Raw genomic sequence first — 21,056 nt, forward strand, 5'->3', positions numbered from 1 at the left:
ATTCTTAAAATTACCCCCAAAACATCCCCCACCCCAAATTTATAACACTTTTCGTATATACCTAGTTGTCACCCAAACAAGCACTGCCAAAACAGGATACATTCTTAAAACCATCCCCATAACATACTCCTTCCCCATCCCAAATAAATTCCTATTCTATTTCCAATACCAACATCTCGGCCCTTCAATTTCTTCCCAGAGTTGATCTCCAAAAAGAAAAAGAAAGAAAGAAAGAAAATCGCATTTTACTTCTATCTCAATTCCACTCTCAACTCTCCTCTAGGACCCTCCGGTGTGATATTGTCCCCCCGGGGATAGAAGCGATGGTTATTGTCAACGAAATCTAATCTTAAAACAATCTGGACTCTTTCTGCATTTCCATAATCCATTGGTTCCATAAGTCATTTCAGATCCGCTCCAGTTGACGTGTAATTTGCATGGGCGTTCCTTCGATGTTGGTTTCTCTATATAATGGTGTACACATTGCGCGAACACACACACACACACACACACACACACACACACACACACACACACACACACACACACACACACACACACGAACGCACGCACGCAAAGATACATAAGCATACACGCACATAGTCTTTGTCGATTATGTGTGTGTACATACTGTATATACATACATGTATGAAAAGAACCTTTCCCTTTATATAGATAAAGCAGACCTTAGAACAGAATGAGAAGAATATCAAAGGCCATGACATGAAATAAAAAGAAAAATCTTTGAAGGCCATTGGGAAATGATTTTCCATATAGAAATAAGAACTTATCAAAATGCCTTGGATGAAGGTATAGAATGGAAAGAGGCGGGACTATACTCACATAGCTCCTCAGTCTCCTATACAGTATATTACAACTAGGTTAGACATACACACGTTTAGTCATGTTTTGATAATCCCCTACGGGCCAGAGTCACGAAGGATTCTTTTATGACTGGAGACCATTCTAAAAAAAAAAAAAAAAATCTACCTTCTTTCTGTTCCTATTTTTGTGCTCTTTCTTATAAATCTCATTTAAAGTCTATGAAATAGGCAAGAACTGGTTTACCAATAGAGTAGTCAACGAATGGAATAGATTTAGTAACCATGTAGTGAGCGCTGAAAACTATCGGTTGTTTTAAGAAAAGGTTAGACAACTTCATGGATGGGGATGACAGGTAGTAATGGACATGGAACTGCCTAGTATAGGTTTTATTGTCTCTTGTATTCTCAAATCAGAGGCCATGTTGTTCATCGGGCGTTCTTCGACGATGTTCATCCATGGAAAAATATATATGAAAATTAAACAAATAAATGAATTAATTAAAACAGGGTTTAGTCGTGACTAAAGATAATGCTTGAATTTGGATGTAGTCACGTGATACTAGTTGGTTTGTTGAACTTTTTCGTTCTCCAATTCTTTCTCAAACGGATTTTTTTTTTCGGATATACTTTTCGTAATGAATGTACACATCCCACTCGATAGATCTCTAGTCTCTCGAAGATATACTTCGATCCTCAGAACTCTGATCTTTCAAGTTTGAGTTCTCTACAGTGACGACTTATACCTGTTGAGCTTTCGATTCTTTAAGAAAAAATTGTGTATATGAATCTTCAAAGCCAAAGTTAAGTCTGATTATTTCTTTGATTATATGAGCTGATGCATTTTTTCTTTAGATACTTGTATGCCCTGATGACGGATGTATACAAGTCTTCACCTCCTCATTATGACGTAAGAACCAAATGCAATTGTGATTTGTTACGGGAATTTGATGTAACCAATCATTGCGGTATTTTAGTACTACGTCATCGAGAAGGGGTGGAACCTGACTGACTGCGTAAATTAATTCTAGTAAAGATCTTTTACATTTGACTAACTTAATGTTAATTTCATTGAACTGTCACCTTTCATAACTCTTTAAACAAATTCAGATTCACAGAAGTCATTAACCATATGCCATATATATTATATTGTTAAAATGTTCCTACCACCATACTGTAGTTCTGTTATATTTTTCCAAAATAATTTTACGAATAACAAATGCTTTCTCCTGCTGTTTTGACATAAAATCTAATAATCTATTTTCTTTTTCTTTCTTGGTTTCGCACGTGCAGTCTTCGGAAGTAAGTACCCTGATCTGTTTTTCAACCGTTGTTATCGCATGGTAGAGGTAACCTAATTGGTGTGTGTGTGTGTGTGTGTGTGTGTTTACCCAGTTGTATCTTACGGGAAGAGGAGCTACGCCCGTGGTGTCCCGTCTTTGTATCTCACAGTGTCTAGTGTGTGTGTATAGAGGGTAGGGGGCCTTAAACTCATGGAGAGGATTTAGGGAGGGAAACACACAAAGGATTTGTTTAGAGATGAAAAATGAAGAGAGGCTCGTATGCCAAACATGGTGATACGAGTTGGGGATTTTTCTTCTTAGTGATTGTTCCAGTGGTTCAAGAAGGAAATAGACAAGAACTGTTTAACCAACTGACTGGTTAACGAATGGAATAGACTTAGTAATCATGAGAGCGGAAACAATTGATTGTTTTAAAAGAATATTAGATAAATTTATGGATGGTGATGACAGATGGTAAGGGACAAGGAACTGCCTAGTGTAAGCCTAATTGTCTCTTGCAATCTCGTTCATTCTTAAGTTATTGGACGACCCCCCCCCCCGGAATCGAGACCCCTAGAGTCCAAAGGGGGGGGGGGCAGACCCGGAGAGAAATATATCTTTTTTTCTTTTAATAAATCGTACCACAATGTAGATGTGTACTGGAACCAGTGATAAAGGTCGATAGTATTGGGTGAAATAACTAACAAGTGATTGACAAAAGAGGAAAATTATGTGTTGTTTCCTTTGCGGCTTCGTGACTGTGAATGTTCAGTGAACTACATGACCCTACTGCCTATTACAGGGTGTGGCTATCAACAAATGCACCTCTCACAAATCAAGAACTAAGTATGCATACATACATACATACATACATACACACATACATATACATACATACACATATACATATGTACATACATATACACATACATTACATGGATACATGTATACATACCTTTCAACAAAAACCCACTGTGTTGGATAAGAAGAAATGAAATAAATAGATTCCATATATTTCGATCACGGACTGTGATCCTCTTCAGTGGAATACGTATTCCACTAAAGAGGATCACAGTCCGTGATCGAAATATATGGAATCTATTTATTTCATTTCTTCTTATCCAACACAGTGGGTTTTTGTTGAAATTTACTAATGTGTTACGACATTACTTTGTAGTTATGTATACATACATATAGGTATACATATATACATCCTGGATAACAACTAAGATTTTTGTGTACAATTCAAAGAACTATGTCAATATTCAAGTAACCTCTGTTTCTTATAACATTCCCTTATCTAGTACATTACAAGGATAGAAACAAGTGATAATGGGGAGAGTTATAAGTGATCTTTACTATATTAGAATTATATAAACATGTATTTCCTACTTGTTGCTCGAACAAAAAATAATTGAGAACAATACTCTGATAAACAGGGAAATGCTGTATACAAGAATGTATTAGGCATCTTTCACGCGTATCGACTTTCACCGTACGTCGTTCACGACACGACGTCGTATTTTCAAATAACTCCATGATTCTCTATGGACCCTTTCACATGTAGTCACCCATGTTTGAGCGCGACGCCGTGTCGAGGCCGGTGCACGGCGAAAAGTCGGTACGTGTGAAACGAGCCTTAGACGGTCATAGCGGGAAATGCATAGTGGAATAGTTCCGAAATATCATGGGTTAGAATCGAGTGTCCATGACATTACATACTGAAATCTCACGGGGGATTCCCAGGCACACACTCTCACAGCCAGACCGTGAGACGCATACCATTTCACCGTGACTCACTAGGTATTTAGACCATACCAAAATTGAACTGCAGACCAATCCAAGGTCAATAGAACTACCCTGTAGCGTTAACCAGCTCTAACATTAAGGCATCAAAGGTGCTGTACATTATTTTCGTGTATATATATATATATATATTTATATATATATATATATATACATACATATACATATATAAACTATAATATATTTGAATTCTAAGCCATCAACATCGAGACTCGTAGAGGCCAACATGCAGAAATTGAAACGTGGTACGGCCATGTTGGCCTCTTCGAGTCTCTCGATGTTGATGGCTCAGAATTAAAGTGTATTGTGGTTGATAAAAATGTATATCTGTTCACTGGGACCCATTCAGTGTTGTACACACACACACACACACACACACACACACACACACATATATATATATATATATATATATATATATATATATGAGTGTGTGTGTGTGTGTGGATGTATGTATATGCAAACACCAAATAAGCATGGTCGAGTTGATCACACTGATTTCAGACTTAATACACGGCCACATTCCAAAACTTCACATGAACTTCTCACCATCTATACAACTATACTAAGCCGGATTAACCCACCGTGGTGAGATCCAGAGGTTGCATCGTCCCTTAGGGGGTAGGCCGGTCCTACAGTGGGTCACTAAGGCTGAACTACAGTTACCCGGATTAGTAACCGGGCACGCAAGTTAGTGTCCGGACGGCAGTCACTCCATTTACCGGACACAAAAAGGGGGTGAGTGTGGGTTTTGGTTCGGTATGTATGATACATCAAACACATTCAATGCAATTTGGTCTCAGACTTACTCTAGATTGAGAAGACGAGTTCTTGATGTGCTGTGATCGTATAGTGGGGATGGTGGAACTCAAAAAATGATTTTATGTCGATGAATTTTGTCCGTTGTTTCCGAATTCCGTTAAATACTGGTCCGATGAATGGTAGTCCGTTAAATCGGTGGCTGAATGACGTCATCGGAACAGTGGACTGGGCCTATATCGGACCTACGATACCGGATATCTAGGAGTTCGGATACTACTGTTGAGACCTAATTAGATGTAGTAACTAGTAGAAAGGTTAGTTGGAGAAACTAGTAACAGGACCCGTAGGTCGGAGTCAGGTTAAAGAAAATATCTGCCAATGGGATTCACCATGGTCTTGGATCACGTGTTGGACTCGTGATCGACAGCTTTTTCCCTCTCGGATGAGAGCTCAGAGCTCATATATGACCGATCTATATGGGTAATGCTGTGACCTTACACGCACACACACACCCAACTCCCCGCCCACAAGAGTTGAAATAACGACTCGCAGCGTAGCGATACTGAAATTACTTCAGCCCTGAGGGGGGATTCGAACCCGGACATAGTGTCGGCCGGGGACTCTACCACTGCGCCATCGTGTGTCTTTGTTTTTCTGTCAACATATTTATTTCTAATTGGTGGAATCTATATTGCCTAAAGAAATTTTCACTATTTTCCTAACGTACCAAATTTTGTATATCTTCTTCTACAGTACATGCTCAAGATCCTACGACTGAGGTCCTATTTGTTAACTCTGGAATATTTGCAAGGTCTAAATGGATAGAATATTTACCACAACAATCAGGGATTGAACTCGGACTAATGATGAGTGAAGGTGAACGCAATCGACTTCACTGTTACTAAGGCATTAATTTCAAACTTCTTGTGAATGTAGTTTTAATTGGGTACAAAACAATAATGATAATAATAATAATAGTAATGACAATGATGATAATAATAATAATGATAATGATGATAATATCAATAATGATGGTAATAATTATATAACAGAAGCAACAAAAATAATGATAATATACACAAGAAATCCTGGCATACCAGGTCTGGATGAATTTTTTTTTATCTAACTGAAAGCAAAATAAAGATGGCATTATTAACGGGCTTGGTTGAAAACCACGTCCTTTTTTCGTAATTATAAAACCATTTGCTCCTTTACTTTGTAAAGATATAACTGCATGCCTTCTTATTTCGTAAATATATAACCATTTCTCCCTTGTTTGATAAAGATATAACTATATACCTCCTTATTTCGTGAATATAAAACCATTTCCTCCCTTATGTCATAAAGACATAACTACATGCCCCCTCATTTTACAAATGTATAACTACATGCCTCCTTATTTCGTAAATATATAATATTTGCCCCCTTATTTCGTGAAGACACAATCACATCCCCCTTTATTTCGTAAATATATAACCATTTTCTCCCTTATTTCGTCAATACATGACCAAATGCCTCCTTATTTCGTAGATATAATTTATTCGTCTTTATTTTATTTCTGTTTGTGAAAATTATATGTTTACTTGTTTCCCTGGGTATGGAGTTGGGGGGGATCACCAATTAAGTAAAACTTCCTTGCTGCATTGTTTCTGACCCAGGGCAGTGGGAGTGATACAGGCATGACCCGTCATCCATGAGGTGCTAAGATGATAAGGAGGAAAGGGTGGTGGATTGGAATGGAATGGGTGGGAATGGGTACTTGCCTTTTGACTTAGCTACCTCCCTTGTAAGGTGGAAAAAGCCATGTGTATATAGATAGACAGATATATTTCCCTGTGCTAAGTTTCTGCGTCCAAATGTGTGGAGAGCCGAGCGATGTGGCGTGGTTCAGGGATGCCCCTTCATCCACAAGGTGCCGAGATGTGAGGGTATTGTTAGATGAATATTAATTGTATGAAACGGGTGTGTGATTTGAGCGTCACCCTATCATATATGTTGTGTGTGTGTGTGTGTGTGTGTGTGTCCAGATCAACCAGTATCTAGTTTGCAAGGAAATAGTTAAAGACCGCAGAAATCATAAACGAACAGAAGTGTTGTAGGGGAGATAGGGGGTAGTTCGAACAACATATATGGGGTGCAATAAATGACGTCATCAATGAGGCAAGAGTAGTGGGTATAAAGATAAAAAAAAACAGTTGCTGAATGTATGAGGGGCATAGCATCTTGGCCAGTAGCATTATTTGACATTGTCATAAATATGACAGGATGTCAACAGGCACTGGGTCATAATATTTTTGGCAAGTTTAAGAGCATAGGATATTATCGAGTACATGTCTGGAGATTAGCATGTATAAAAACATAGCATGAAAACATGAAAGGTGTCAGTAGATATAGAAACGTTTAGCTTTCGTATAGATTTGGAAGTATAACATATCAACATGTATGGGTGTGTATGGATTGCTGCGTTTATTATAAGCAGGTATGGGGACACAGGCTGTCAGCAAGGCAGAGAATTAAGTGTGACGTAGGAAGGGTTATTTGTGACGTGACAAAAGGGTTAAGTCACGTGTCACTGACCTTTTTCATCGGGAACTTGGATACCATGTCCGATGGCCAGTGACGTAGACAATGGAAGGCTCGTCGTTATGCTTTCTTGTATGCCAGACTCGTTCATGTGGTCACACATTGAGTACATTCAAACTGAAAGAACCTTGAGGAAAGGAGATCCATTGTCTACTGAGACGATGTTCTTAACGGAAGTCCATTCTTCACTGGACCGAAAGCTTCTGCCGTTCTGACATTGCATCTTGCTTTCCTTGAAAAGAGTTAAGGCTATACACTAATCATTCTGCATTAGCAATGACCCGAGGCATACGAAGTACACTAAAACAACACGCCACTTAGTCATATGAAAGCCGCTTCTTCTAGAATGAATTTTAGACATTAAAAAGTGCGAATCTAGTCGAGTAAGGCAGGTGTTTTTGAATACCTCTAGATTGCCGAGTTTAATTATATCAATTACACGATCCTTCTCGTAAACTCATGGTCCAATGCTAACCCATAGTCAATATGAGTACTGGACTGGACCTAACTTTGTAAATGAATGAATAGATAAGTAAATAGATAACTAAAATCTGGCATTACATTGTGTTACATATGCCAAAAACAAGCCTTTGCCCTATAGATTGCTCCTTCTTGTAACCATCCAGTATTGTCACTTTACCTCTGCAATTTGCAACATGAAGTCCAGCTCCTAAAACATCTACGCTCCAAGGCTCCACGATTTTGATATAAATCTCTCTTCAGCCTAACACTTCACACAGTTCTTGAGAGCTCATTTTTTCATAATTGTTAATTAATCCTTAACCTTTTGCCAATCCAGACAACCTCTAGCTTGAAGCCTGAAACCTCTTAAAGGGATATCACACTGGGCTTCCACGGCCTTTACCAGCACATACTGTTGGGAATTCATTTGAGTAAAAACGAATTCGGTTACAATATATATATACATATATATATATATATATATATATATATATATATATTTTTAGAGATGTCAAATTAACTTTCCGCCATATATTGCAAAGCTGAACGATGAAGTAAGAGATTGTAGAAATATGCGAATGTTAGACATACTTTTAAAATGTTCTAAGTGAAGTCTAGATTTCTGTAAGCGAGGTCATATTCTAGTTATTCAAATGGAAGTTGGAGGTAGGGTGTGGGAGGAAATATAGACCAGTGTGATGACCACTTTAGGTTGTTTAGCACGACCCTTCAGAAAACCTGAAGTAATCCCAGATCACTAACACACACCGATCAAACTTCTCCTATTTTTGAGATCGTCTCTTAGGCCTCTGTCTTTTTTATTATTATTATTAATTTATATATCTTTTATCATTTATTTTTCTATATTTTTTTTCTAGAGACTGTCATTACAATTTTGTGTCTTTGTCTCCGGGTAGCTTAATTTCCCTTTCTTATGCTCTGACACTCACCTCTTGGTAGAGAGGTCCTCAACCTACTTTTTTATGCGTTTCTGTTTATCAGCCTCCTGGAAACCACCGTATAAAACAATTATACATCCACTAACAGCGACTAGTTATACTGAAAACCACTGAACCAATGTTAAGCTAACTTAACCTAATCTTCCTTAATACCAATGGTATTTGTCCTTTATCATCATCTTTACCAATTGGCACCACCACAACCCTTTTCGTCTTCTTACCTCACTTCACCCCATCATTACTCATCCGGAGTCTAATGCTGAACAAAGACCTTCCCAAACTGCCACGTCACACTTGCAACCTTCTCTTATCTCGTCCCTTTACCTTATTCCTGGTCTCTCTCTTCCCACGTGTACTATCTCATCTAAACCATTCCCCCACTCTTTTGCTACAACACTTTCTTTTGGTTTTGCAGTGACCGAGAAAACAGAGGGAGGAGAAGTCCGAGTCACGGCCAAGGGCAAGAAGATCCGGAAGCCGCGGACCATCTACTCGAGTCTCCAGCTGCAGCAGCTCAACAAGATGTTCCAGAGGACGCAGTACTTGGCCCTGCCGGAGCGCGCCGAACTGGCCGCTAAACTGGGTCTCACACAGACACAGGTAAGCATCGACAGTTCGTCTACCTCTTCGTCTGGATCCTTGAACGATCTCAAGATACCATAGGAGAGCCAATACATAAGAGACTCTCTGAGCCAAACAGCAGGAGAATCTTTGAGCCACAAAGAATTTGACTTCTGTGATATTTAAAGCAGTCAAGTCTAGACTACCGTTTGATCTTGCAACTTTAAAACACTTCGTTGAATGTCTCAGCCTAAAGTTCACCTCTCTCTGCCCCTACCTCTTCTTGGTGATTAGCAGATGTGTTTCTACATATCACATGATAAAACCTTTGGCTATGTACGATATTCATCGAAAATACTGACATAATCTCATTAGTGCAGATCGCGTCAGGTGACTGTCAGACATATTAGAAATATATCTTGATAATTGGTCGTCGATCTTAAACGCACTAGAAGGGCCATGGCAATCGACAAAATAAATATTGACACTATGATCACCGTCAATAAATGCTGAAAACGTGAGAACACTCCCGAGTCCATTGTTCTTTAGGTTGCTGGGATTATTACCGTTGTTGTTCTGTAGCTTACCAGCGCTTCTATCCTTGGTACTGGAATGGGAGTTGAGGTACCCTCCGTGGTTGCCAACAACATTAACACTGGCAATATCATTATTGTCGATCAATGTTGATAACGCGGAGAACCCTGAAGACCATTGTCTTCGGGGTGTGGGTTCACCCTCCTCGAGGTCCCGCCTGACTTCTTCTTGCTTGGGTTGACCTTGGCGCCTCCAGATCCGGTGTTTCGCAGTCCTCGGAGCTGCTGCTAACGGTGGTGATGTCTGCGAGGTACTGCTCACTGCCAGAATGATGATAAATAATGGCTGTTGTGTTGGCCTCAGTCTGTTCTGTTTGTTGCTGTTGCTGTCTATCTCTGTGTCTGGATGTCACTATGTGTATGTCTATCTGTCTGCCTCTCTCTCTCTATCTATCTATCTATCTATCTATCTTTCTGCGTTTGTCTATATGACTGCCTATCTGTCTGCCTCTCTCTCTCTCTCTCTCTCTCTCTCTCTCTCTTTTTCTCCGTTTGTCTCTATATGACTGTGTCTGTCTGCTCACCCCTCCCTCCCTTTCTCTCTCTCTCTCTCTCTCTCTCTCTCTCTCTCTCTCTCTGCGTTTGTCTCTATATGACTGTGTGTGTGTGTGTGTGTATGTGTGTGTCTTTTGAGAAGGGTAGGTGCAGTGGGGATGAGTGTGTGCGTGCTTGCAAAGATTGTGGTCGTACTTCTTGCACCTATTCTTCCAATCAGGGACTGGGTACGAAGAGGTATTTGATCTAAAAGGGAAAAAAAAAAGGTTCAGCAAAAAGAAAACGTGGGTGAGGGTTATTGCAACATTTCCTTATTCGGTTGATAAGGCGACGCCATAGGCTTGAGTACGTCGATGTCGTAAACGAAGATATCAAAAGTGAAGTCAATCAAGTCAGTCTGGGTAAAGAACAGAGTGTATGCGGGAGAAGGGAAATGTATATATATATGTTTTCCTTGCCTTCGTACACGGTTGGGACTTTGGCACGCCCTCCGGACACCCCCTCCCCCCTCCCCCCGCCCTCCCACTCCCACCTACCCCGTCGTGATGGGAAACACCTGCTTCAGTAGATGTTCAGGTGTTCATCTGCTCGCATCCCCTGGAGTAGGTGTTCAGCTGTTACCTATATTTGTCGTCTAGCCCAAAGTTACTTTGTACTGTGTTTACACTTACTGAACGAGGTTCTATGTAGTTCATAAAAAATTCATGCCCTATATAATGAATACACACACACACACACACACACACACACACACACACACACACACACACACACACATACACACACATACTGTATACACATATGTGTGTGTGTATGTGTCACAGTTTATTTATTTCCTTTGACGAATATAATTCTCTCATCTCTTTTAACCATTCAATTAGCTCTTTTTAACACACTGACGTAGTTTTTATAATGTGCTCTGGTTTACTCCAGGCTATTACATGCATCTGGAGGGGATCTCCTCCGGTCTAAGTGGGTCACGGTCCATTTAGACCCCCTTCAGACCGGAGTCCACCCCGTCCTCTTCCCCCTCAACAACATAAAAGCATGTCTTCTCAGGAGTACAAAAGCCACAATGCGAGTTACCGTATTGGAGTGGTTAAGTCTCTACTAAGATAAACAACCACAGCTACTCCAACACAATAACTCCACATGTACTTCTCACCATGTATACAACCTTACCAAGCCGGATAAAGGCACTGTGGTGAGGTACAAAGGCTGTATCACTCCTCAGGAGATAGAGGTGTCCTGCAGTGGACTATTAAGATTGAACTCCAATGCATTGTCCTTCACCTACCCACCCCCAATACTCAACACAGGAGCAAACATACACCAAAAGCCCCTTTCTAACCTTGGCCACCCCGACAGGGAACACATGTACGTTTATGTTCACTATAAACCCACTATCGGAGAAATAATATCGGAAGTACAGGAAAACTGTATATTTCGACTACTATTTGTAGTCCTCTTATGCTGAAGAGGACTACAGATAGTAGTCGAAATATACAGTTTTCCTGTACTTCCGATATTATTTCTCCGATAGTGGGTTTATAGTGAACATTTACAAATGTGTTATAACATACCAGTTTACAATGTATGTTTATCTTATAACTATGGTACGAACAAGTGACGATGTAAAAGTCTTGCACACGTTCTACGTCTACGAACCAAAGCTGTACGATGACTACAGTTCCGTGGAAGAGATGAACACCGTAGTACTTAGAACTGAAAGCAAATGTCCACCTGAATAGACCTTTAACTGTTTCTTGGCTACAATTGATGCAAGATATTTCCTTAAACGTTTCTTTTGTTTACATTTCCCGTCTCCAGAATTATCATTTATCTATTTGTTTATCTATTGTTTTAGAACCTACATTGTGACAAGATCGTTGTCTTAGATGTTTCTTGAGTTTGGACGTTTCCAGTGCCTGGAACGTTTTTTTATTATTATCATTTTTATTACTGTTGCTGTTATTATCATTATCATTATTACTATTATTGTTATATTTTCTTAATCGGGGACTCCCTATGTTGTTTCGAAAATCGTAAACGTTTCTTACCTTTGAACGTTTCCAGTACTTGTAACATTTTTTCATTGTGGAGTACCTCGACTAGGATCTGTCCATCACTCGGCAACAGTTCCAGTGAGTGAACACGTTCAATGACCCGATGGTTTGTTGTAAGCGTCGTTGCCTGTCGAGTGGTCAGTCCCCGGTTCGTCCTTGATTATCGAATGCTTTCCGTCGGGGATCAAAAGGTTAACATCCAAACGAGTTTATTATTTGTTTTGGTTAAATTCCGGTTCACATTGGGCTAATTATCGTCAACCCTTTTAATCTGAAGACCTAGAAGACGATTTTGCTCACAATATCCTTGACTTCTAAGAATATTTCAAGAATATATCTAACTTTTGCACAGATTAAACTTCTTTTAGTTCATCATTTAGTGTCTCATTATAAGACGCAAAGTTTAATTTGACGTTTGATGATTCGAAAAACGAAATATTGTAAATCGAAGTCATTTGCACCCGTCCGAACTCACAAGAGTTGAGGAGAATTTGCCCAGTGTGATGCCCCCCTTGCCTTCAGGCGATTTTATTCAGCTGAGAAAGAACAAGAAGAGTATCCAACATGTTGGTTGATTTCCGGACATAGGACAGAAGCGCTGGTAGACAAGAGTCAACTCTAACAGCATTCGGGGTTCTCTCTTACAATGACTAACATAAGAATGGAGGAGATTGCAAGAGACCATGAAGCCTACACTAGGCAGTTTCATGTCCTTTACCACCCGTCATCCCTATCCAAAAAGCTCTTTAACATTCTTAAAATTATTTCATCGAATACTACATGGTTACTAAGTCTATGGTTATTAAGTCTATATGGTAAATAATTTCTTGCTTATTTCTTTTTAAGCCAAAATTAAATACTGTAAATTCATTTACGATCGAACCAGTCTCAGTAGTAGAAATTATGAGTGTCATGCTAATGTCACGTGATACGGTGACGGACGTAGTGTTTGCGCAGTTTCGGACAATTTCAAACCAAGTGACGTCATTCATGACGTCATGTGACGTCATAGACAACACGTGTCATTCATGGAAAATCTTCATTCTTTTCGTTCCGTCTTAACGTCGTAGATTTTATTACCACATTTCGCCAGACGACTTTATCAACCTGATACGTGTCCCATGGACTTTATAAAAGGTACCGGCACCCCCACGGATCAGAGTCACGTAGGGTGGCTCTTATGTCACTCCTTCTTTCTGTTATTCGTCTTGAATATCTTGGCTATGTATCCCCCCCTCCCCAATGGATAGAAACGGTGGTGAAATCGGCCAGGTGCTCCGAAGTCTCCCTACCAGCTGGGGCAGCTGTACGAGGGAGGCCCGGGTACCGTCCTCTCACCCCGGCGTCCGCCCACATCGCACGCGAGGACTAAGCAGAGGACGACGCTAGCGCGACCCTCGACCATCCGTCGAGTCTTCAAGGTTCTTAAAAAAAAGGAAAGAAAAATCAAAATCTCTTCGGTTTTGATCCAAAGTTCGTCAGATTGATGGAGTCTGAGAGTTCTCTCTCGATATATATCTTTCTCTCTATCTATATCTCGCTATCTCTTTCCCCTCCTCTCTCTCTCTCTCTCTCTCTCTCTCTCTCTCTCTCTATCTAACTCTCTCTCTCTCTCTCTCTCTCTCTCTCTCTCTCCTCTCCTCTCCTCTCTCTATCTATCTAACTCTATCTCTGTCTCTCTCTCTCTCTCCTCTCCTCTCTTTTTCTCTAAAAAATAAGAATGAACGAATAAAAAAATAAATCTAAATCTTCCATCGGCCATCACCCGAATCGAACCAAATCGATCTGACTCGTCGTACACGGAAACTGATTTTTTTTTTAAAGTAATTAATAACTTCGATGACTGATAGGGCAAAGTTTTTCATTCAGATCTTCCAACGGGGACACGTGTAAAACAAAATGAAATATGTAGACAAATTAGTAAATTAAAAAGTAGATTCAACTGGTATCAATGTCTGCATACATGTAACGTATATTTCTCGTCGTTCGCATCCCACTAAGCAGGTATGTATATACATACATACATACATACATACATGCATACATACATACATACATACATACATACATACATACATACATACATGCATACATACATACATACATATATACATACATACATACATGTATTATATGTGTATATTTATACATACATTACATACATACATGTATTATATGTATATATACATACATTACATACATACATACAAACATATATAAATGCATGCATACATGCATAAATTCATGCACACACATACACGTGTGTGAGTGCTTGCACGGGGTCTCGACCGAGCTAAGACCCATTCATTTCGGGGTTTTGTATTTCGCCAAATTAAATCGTTAAATCACCGGACCTATTTACACTGTATAAAGTACTTTGAAGCTTGTTTATCATGTCACTGCAGCAGACATAGCCTACACACACACACACACACACACACACACACACACACACACACACACACGCACACACATACACACACACACGCACACACACACACACGTACACATATACATACACACATACATACACACGCACACATACACTCACACATGCATACACAAAGACACACACGCGCGCGCGTGCGCGCACACACAGAACACGAGTCTACATAGATTAACACATGCATATTTCACTGCACAGATAAATTCCCATATGAATAGAAAGGGGCATTTTCTTGAGACAAGACCAAGTTGCTCGGAATTCTTCGTGCAGAAAAACTCGGATCAAGACTCGGCGCATTCAAGATGACCTACTCTACATGCCAAGAGGCCACAGTGGCTGTTCAGTGGTATACTGATCCACACTGCGTGGGTTCAAACCCATCTTACAAGATGTGGCTTTTTTATTTATTTATTTATTTATTGAGAGAGAGAGAGAGAGAGAGAGAGAGAGAGAGAGAGAGAGAGAGAGACTCTCATACTTCATCATTCTGACACCCAAAGAGCTGATCTTAGAAAAAACGTTGCCTTTAAAGACTTGTTCAAACCAGATTCTGACTGACAAAATGATGAAGCCAGACCAGGGGAAGAAGAGGTTCTGACCCTATATCCCATGTTTATGTTTTTCTGTTCCTTAACGTCCTAGGTAAGACAACTTCAACACTGAATAAAATCGGTAAACATCCACGAACTCACACTAGTCTTCGGGTTGTGGTCTCACTTGGGAAACTTCGTGGACCTCCAGGGGTCCTCAGACTACGTGTACATGAGAACCTCTTGGGGTCTTCAGAGAGATCTTGCGACTTTGAGCAAACGAAGGAAATGAGAGAATTGTTACGATTTGTTTAGTAATGTGACCACCAGTGCGAGGTGGGTATGGTCCAGCTGCCGTCATGTGATTTTATTCAGACAACGGAACATTTTTCGTTGTTGGTCTTTAGCTATTCGCTTCTTAGGTTTGACAGAGCCTGACTCTTCTTCAAAGTTCCCGAACTGAGGATGGAAAAAAAGAACCACTCATTATTAATTTTCTTAAAACGAAAGTACTGGACCATTTTTTTATCATATTAAAGAACAAACATTCCCGGTTAAGAACCAATATTCTTAACATAATTGTTCTGATCACGTGCCTACACTTCCCGAATGTGAGCAAATCGGCACCATAAAGTACAATCCCTTCAAGTTCCAAAATCTCGAACATGGCACCCAGGTCAGTGATGGGGACGATGTTCGTATTTTTCTCTTTTGCGGTGCGTGTGGAGATATGCCCTGGCAGGTGTTCTATGGATGGAAGTGGGGGGATGGGGGGAGGTTGGCTGCACATGCAAAGGAGAGAGCACCCCATATATGGTTACCCTACATTCTTGCTAATCTGTGGATCTTCATGTTGTACAGTACATTGCCGCGTTGGCATTATGATTCTGTCTTTATCACATACTGTACATACATTATATGCATGCATACATGCACATATACACATACGCATACACACATACATACACACACACACACACACACACACACATGCATACATACAACACAACACACACACAACATACCATGTATACAACAAAGCCCGCCTGGAATATCCTAACCTTCACAACTCTGTCCCCCATACCTCAGGCCGCTTTCATCACCACAAGTTTCACGTCACCGCCACCCACCACACAGTCCTTCACCCTCATCAACTACATTCACCATCCACACCGCCGCCGCCGCCGCCACCGCCACCTCCAACCGCCGACACGCAACCTGCTGCCTCGTTCCGCCCACCAGTGACTGGCGCTGTTCTTCAAAGACAGGACTTCTACCTGCTGCCGCTCTACCTGCTGTTCCTGACCCATTCTTACCTGCTGTGCGTGTTACTTCCATACGAGTTATATGCCTGCTGCCGACCTGCCTCCTGTAACTTGCTGTTCCAGATTCTGAACATGTTCCTCGTCACTTCAGGCGGGTCTGCGTTTTCTGCGCCTACTGAATGCGCCTGCTGTGCCTGCTGTTGTCGTGCATTTGCCTTGACTACTGCGCACTGTCATTATTCCTATTACCGGTCACACTTACGTCCATTAAGCTGTCCTGTGGATAACGTATACATACATGCATACATATGTGTGTGTATGTATATCTGTGTGTGTGTGTGTGTGTGTGTGTGTGTGTAATGCCTGGAGACGCTTACCTGCGGTCGGAGCTGCCACCTTTGCTTTGTGAACAACTTTTAGGTCACCATTAGGCGGGAATACTTTCCTCATGCATCCTTTCAACTCTGCTTCCTACCCGTTCTCCACGACCTTTTCATTTCTTCTACCTCCTATTCCCTCTCTATGACCGCATAGACGATTTTTGTCTTACTCTACTGCCTCTTAACCTCTGCTATTCTTCCTCCGCGATCTTTCCTCTACCTCCTTCGTCTTCGGAGCCTCCTACCTCTCTCCCTCCTCCTCCTCCTCCTCCTCCTCCATGACCCCCCTTCACCCTCCAACAGTGACCAATCACTTAGTCTACAAGAGTTGTGGTCTGTCCACTCCCACAATTCACTCTCCTCCTTTGTGTGGCGAGTTTGTTTCATTTGCTCTTCGATCAGCGAGTGCCCGAGTTCGAATCCAACAGGTACAGGTTCTTCTTGTCCAGGGAGCCCAAAACACATAAGGTAAAGGTGACGAGCCTTGGCTGCTCATGAACGCCTCTTGGCCTGGCCTGAACTGACCTGACCTCACACCTTTTCTCTGTAGCCACCTGCTGAGAGGTTCCCTCCTGCTTGGCTGCCTGCTGCGCGCATCTTACCTGCTACCTACTACTGGTGCCTTATCTTTCCTTTTCTGCTTGGGTGACTAGAGGAGTGGCTTTTTCGACATCCTTATCTGCGCGCGCGCACACACACACACATACACATACACACACACACACACACACACACACACACACACACACACACGCACACACACACACACACACACACACACAGTACCTTACAATTAAAACTGATACGATACTGCTTATATATTGTTGCATTTGGGAAATATTTATTCGCTGAGTAACATTATATGAATGGGCTATCGCTACTCCGCTATTATTTTTCTTCCATAATAAAAAGGGCATGGGAGAGAGAGAGAGAGAGAGAGAGAGAGATTGTATACACACAGAAACGGAATCTCACGAGCATTCTTCAACTACGGTTCACAATTCGACCTTCAGCTCGTTTACGGTCCGGGTTAATTGGTGCTAACTACCTCGACCTCTGAGTCTACTTAATTGCCAAGAGCCTTCAACAGTTCCCGGACTCATTTCATTAATCCGGACTTTTCGTCCGGAAGGCGAAACGGGTATGGGTCTGGAGAGAAACACACCTGAGAAGCATGCATAGGGCATATGGAGTTCTGGTGTTTGTGTGCGCACGCGCTCGTGTACCCACACATACACACACGTACATAATGCCTACATATATACATCTATATATACATACACGCCCGCACACACACACGCACACACACACGTACCTAATGCATGCGTGCATACATATATACATACATACATACTCGAGGACGCACACATATATACATATATACATACATGCCCGAGGACGCACACACATGCATACATACATACATACACGCACGCACGCACGAGCGCGCGCGCACAAACACACACACACACACACACACACACACACACACACACACACACACACACACACACACACACACACACACACACACACACACACACACACACACACACACACAGACACACACACACACACACACACGTTTTTGCCTTTGAGAGACTGCGGTGGTGGTAGTTGCGCAGCTTCTTGTTAGTTGGATACTTTTACTTGCGGGTCCGCAGTTCCTGGCCTCGACTCTGGCGCGGTCGCCTCCTTGCCGCAGCGACTTTTTGAGCCGCAGAGGGAGGTGCCGCCCGCACACGCTCCCAGCTGCGGCGGGAAGCCTGCGGGTGGGCCGCAGTTTTGCCCATGACCATGTCCGTGGACACACAGGTCTGCCATAAGAATGATGTGGTGGAGGTTACAAGACGTAAATAAAAGTGTGATACGCAATTCTTTTTTGCTTCTTCTTCTTTCTTCTTTTTCCTTTTTTTTTCTTCTTTTTCTTATTCTTCTCCTTCCTCCTCTTCTTCCTACTCTTCTTCTTCTTCTTCTTCGGTTAAGCAGTTCAAGTGAACGCGTACCCATCAGAAGACAAAAGAATAAAGACCATCCCAGTAGACACCCTGAACCTCCACCTTTGCCCTCAGTACTCGGACAACCAGTGCAAGTGAATCACTCAAACTCTCTCTCTCTCTCTCTCTCTCTCTCTCTCTCTCTCTCTCTCTCACACACACACACACACACACACACACACACACACACACACACACACACACACACACACACACACACACACACACACACACACACACACATGGAAGAATAGTCCAACATTATACTTCTTGGTCCATGATTAAGGACGCTACAAAAATAATGGTGAGACATCAATTACGATAATAATATTGATAATAATAATGATAATAATCATAGAATAATAATGGTAATAATGATGATAAAATAATCAGTGTATGCGTGAGCGTGCGCACGCGCGTGATTGCGTATCACTGACTAAGTCAAAGGGTAGTGATTCCCTTTTCTTTCGGGCAGGTAAAAATGTCGGTGATGATATAGCGATGACTGTAAAAAATCTCAGGATCTTACCACCCTTCCCCTCCTACCCCCCTCTTCCTCCCACCTTCCTACTCCCTCCCCACCCCCTTCCCCCCGGGCCATTTTATGGCCTTCCTACCTCATGCCCTGCAAGGATGGAGCCACGAGACAAATAACCCGTTTAATACCGTAGAGCATCGTAAATGTACTTTTCACCGAATGCCAGCCTACCGTTCCTCAGTCATGCATTAATATCGTCTGGCGTTTCGGAACATAATCGAAACGGTGAACCACGAAGGGGTGGTGATGGTCTTACAATTGAAGGATTATGAAAGATTAAAAAGGAAGAAGATCCTATGGTCCATACGTTGGACGGATGCGGAAAAGAAGATGATAATGATAAATAAAACATAAATAAATGAATAGATGATAGCTAGTAAAACACAAATTGTAATAATCTATAATAAATAATTCATAAATAGAATGGAAAATAGATAAATGATAGTAAATAAATAGATAATGAATAAACGAATAAAATCAAATAAATGGTAGGATTTACAGCATACTGCATAAGTGCTTATCTAAATGAACCTTAAAACTTCGAGCTGTACTACACTGCACAGCCTCTGCAGGAAGTTTATTCCATTCATTTACTACACGGTTGGCGAAGTTGTTTCTATCCACTTTCAAATTAAAAATCAAAATCACTTGTTGACCAAAAATAAATAAATAAATAAATAAAAAGAAAACGGAAGAACGATCCCTGCCGTTTACGCTGTAAACTAGGACCACTCTTTATCGTACGAGACCACCTAGTAGAGGAAATCCCTCACCTCTCACTCCCAACCACACCCTCTCGGGTCTCTTCCTCGGCCGATCTCTCAGTGCTCGGTCCTCGTCTACGCGCAAATGCGAGTATAGTGTCATAGGTGTTCTTCAGGTATACGAAACGCTATTTCCATTTCTATGTATTATAGTGGCTGGTGTTTTTTTATGAGCCTTGGCATACGAACATCTTTGAATCATATATATACGATGCGAGTGGGCAATTTACGACAGAACAGACTTATTTGTATCGTAGATATGCAATGTAGAAATACAGTTGAAGAAATTTGATAGAAGGCAACGGATATTGTAGTACTTAGCTATGAAGCCAATTGTATTTCTGTGTTTTAATTTTTTTTCCAAAATATGTTTTAGTAAATCATCTCGAATTTTTCTGATTCCGATGAAATGTTTATTATCATATTTTATAAATATATTTGATTTAAGAACATTCTAAATCCTTTTTGTGTTACTTCTCTGGTTGGAGACCCAAGAAATCATTGATTATAAATGAAGATTTTTGTACCAGAACTTAACCAGAATCTCACCAGAATCATACCGGAAGATCTTGTTCATAATGAGACAAAAAAAAAAAAAAAAAAAGATAAATATAAATAAATGAATTTAAAAAACATGTCTCCGTGGTCGGCCTCCTGTTCCGTCATACTAATTGCATCAGTGGACAACCACCACCACTGCTCGCTGAATCCCAATTGCCCGATCACGTCTTTGGTGGCCCATGTT

The 21,056-nt window shown here is 41.1% G+C and overlaps 1 protein-coding gene across 1 annotated transcript in view; it reads left to right on the forward strand.

Annotated features, from left to right (window-relative positions):
* LOC143039995 (uncharacterized) overlaps nucleotides 1–21,056 on the forward strand; it is a 38,576-nt gene that overhangs the window by 10,884 nt on the left and 6,636 nt on the right. Inside the window, exons 2-3 of the mRNA XM_076210513.1 lie at nucleotides 2,099–2,123; nucleotides 9,092–9,276. Coding sequence (XP_076066628.1) covers nucleotides 2,099–2,123; nucleotides 9,092–9,276 — 210 coding nt within the window. The remainder of the gene's footprint in view (nucleotides 1–2,098; nucleotides 2,124–9,091; nucleotides 9,277–21,056) is intronic.

Source organism: Oratosquilla oratoria, chromosome 27 (genome assembly GCF_046742065.1).
Source record: "Oratosquilla oratoria isolate Oo_2021 chromosome 27, ASM4674206v1, whole genome shotgun sequence".
NCBI classification, from domain to species: Eukaryota; Metazoa; Arthropoda; class Malacostraca; order Stomatopoda; family Squillidae; genus Oratosquilla; species Oratosquilla oratoria.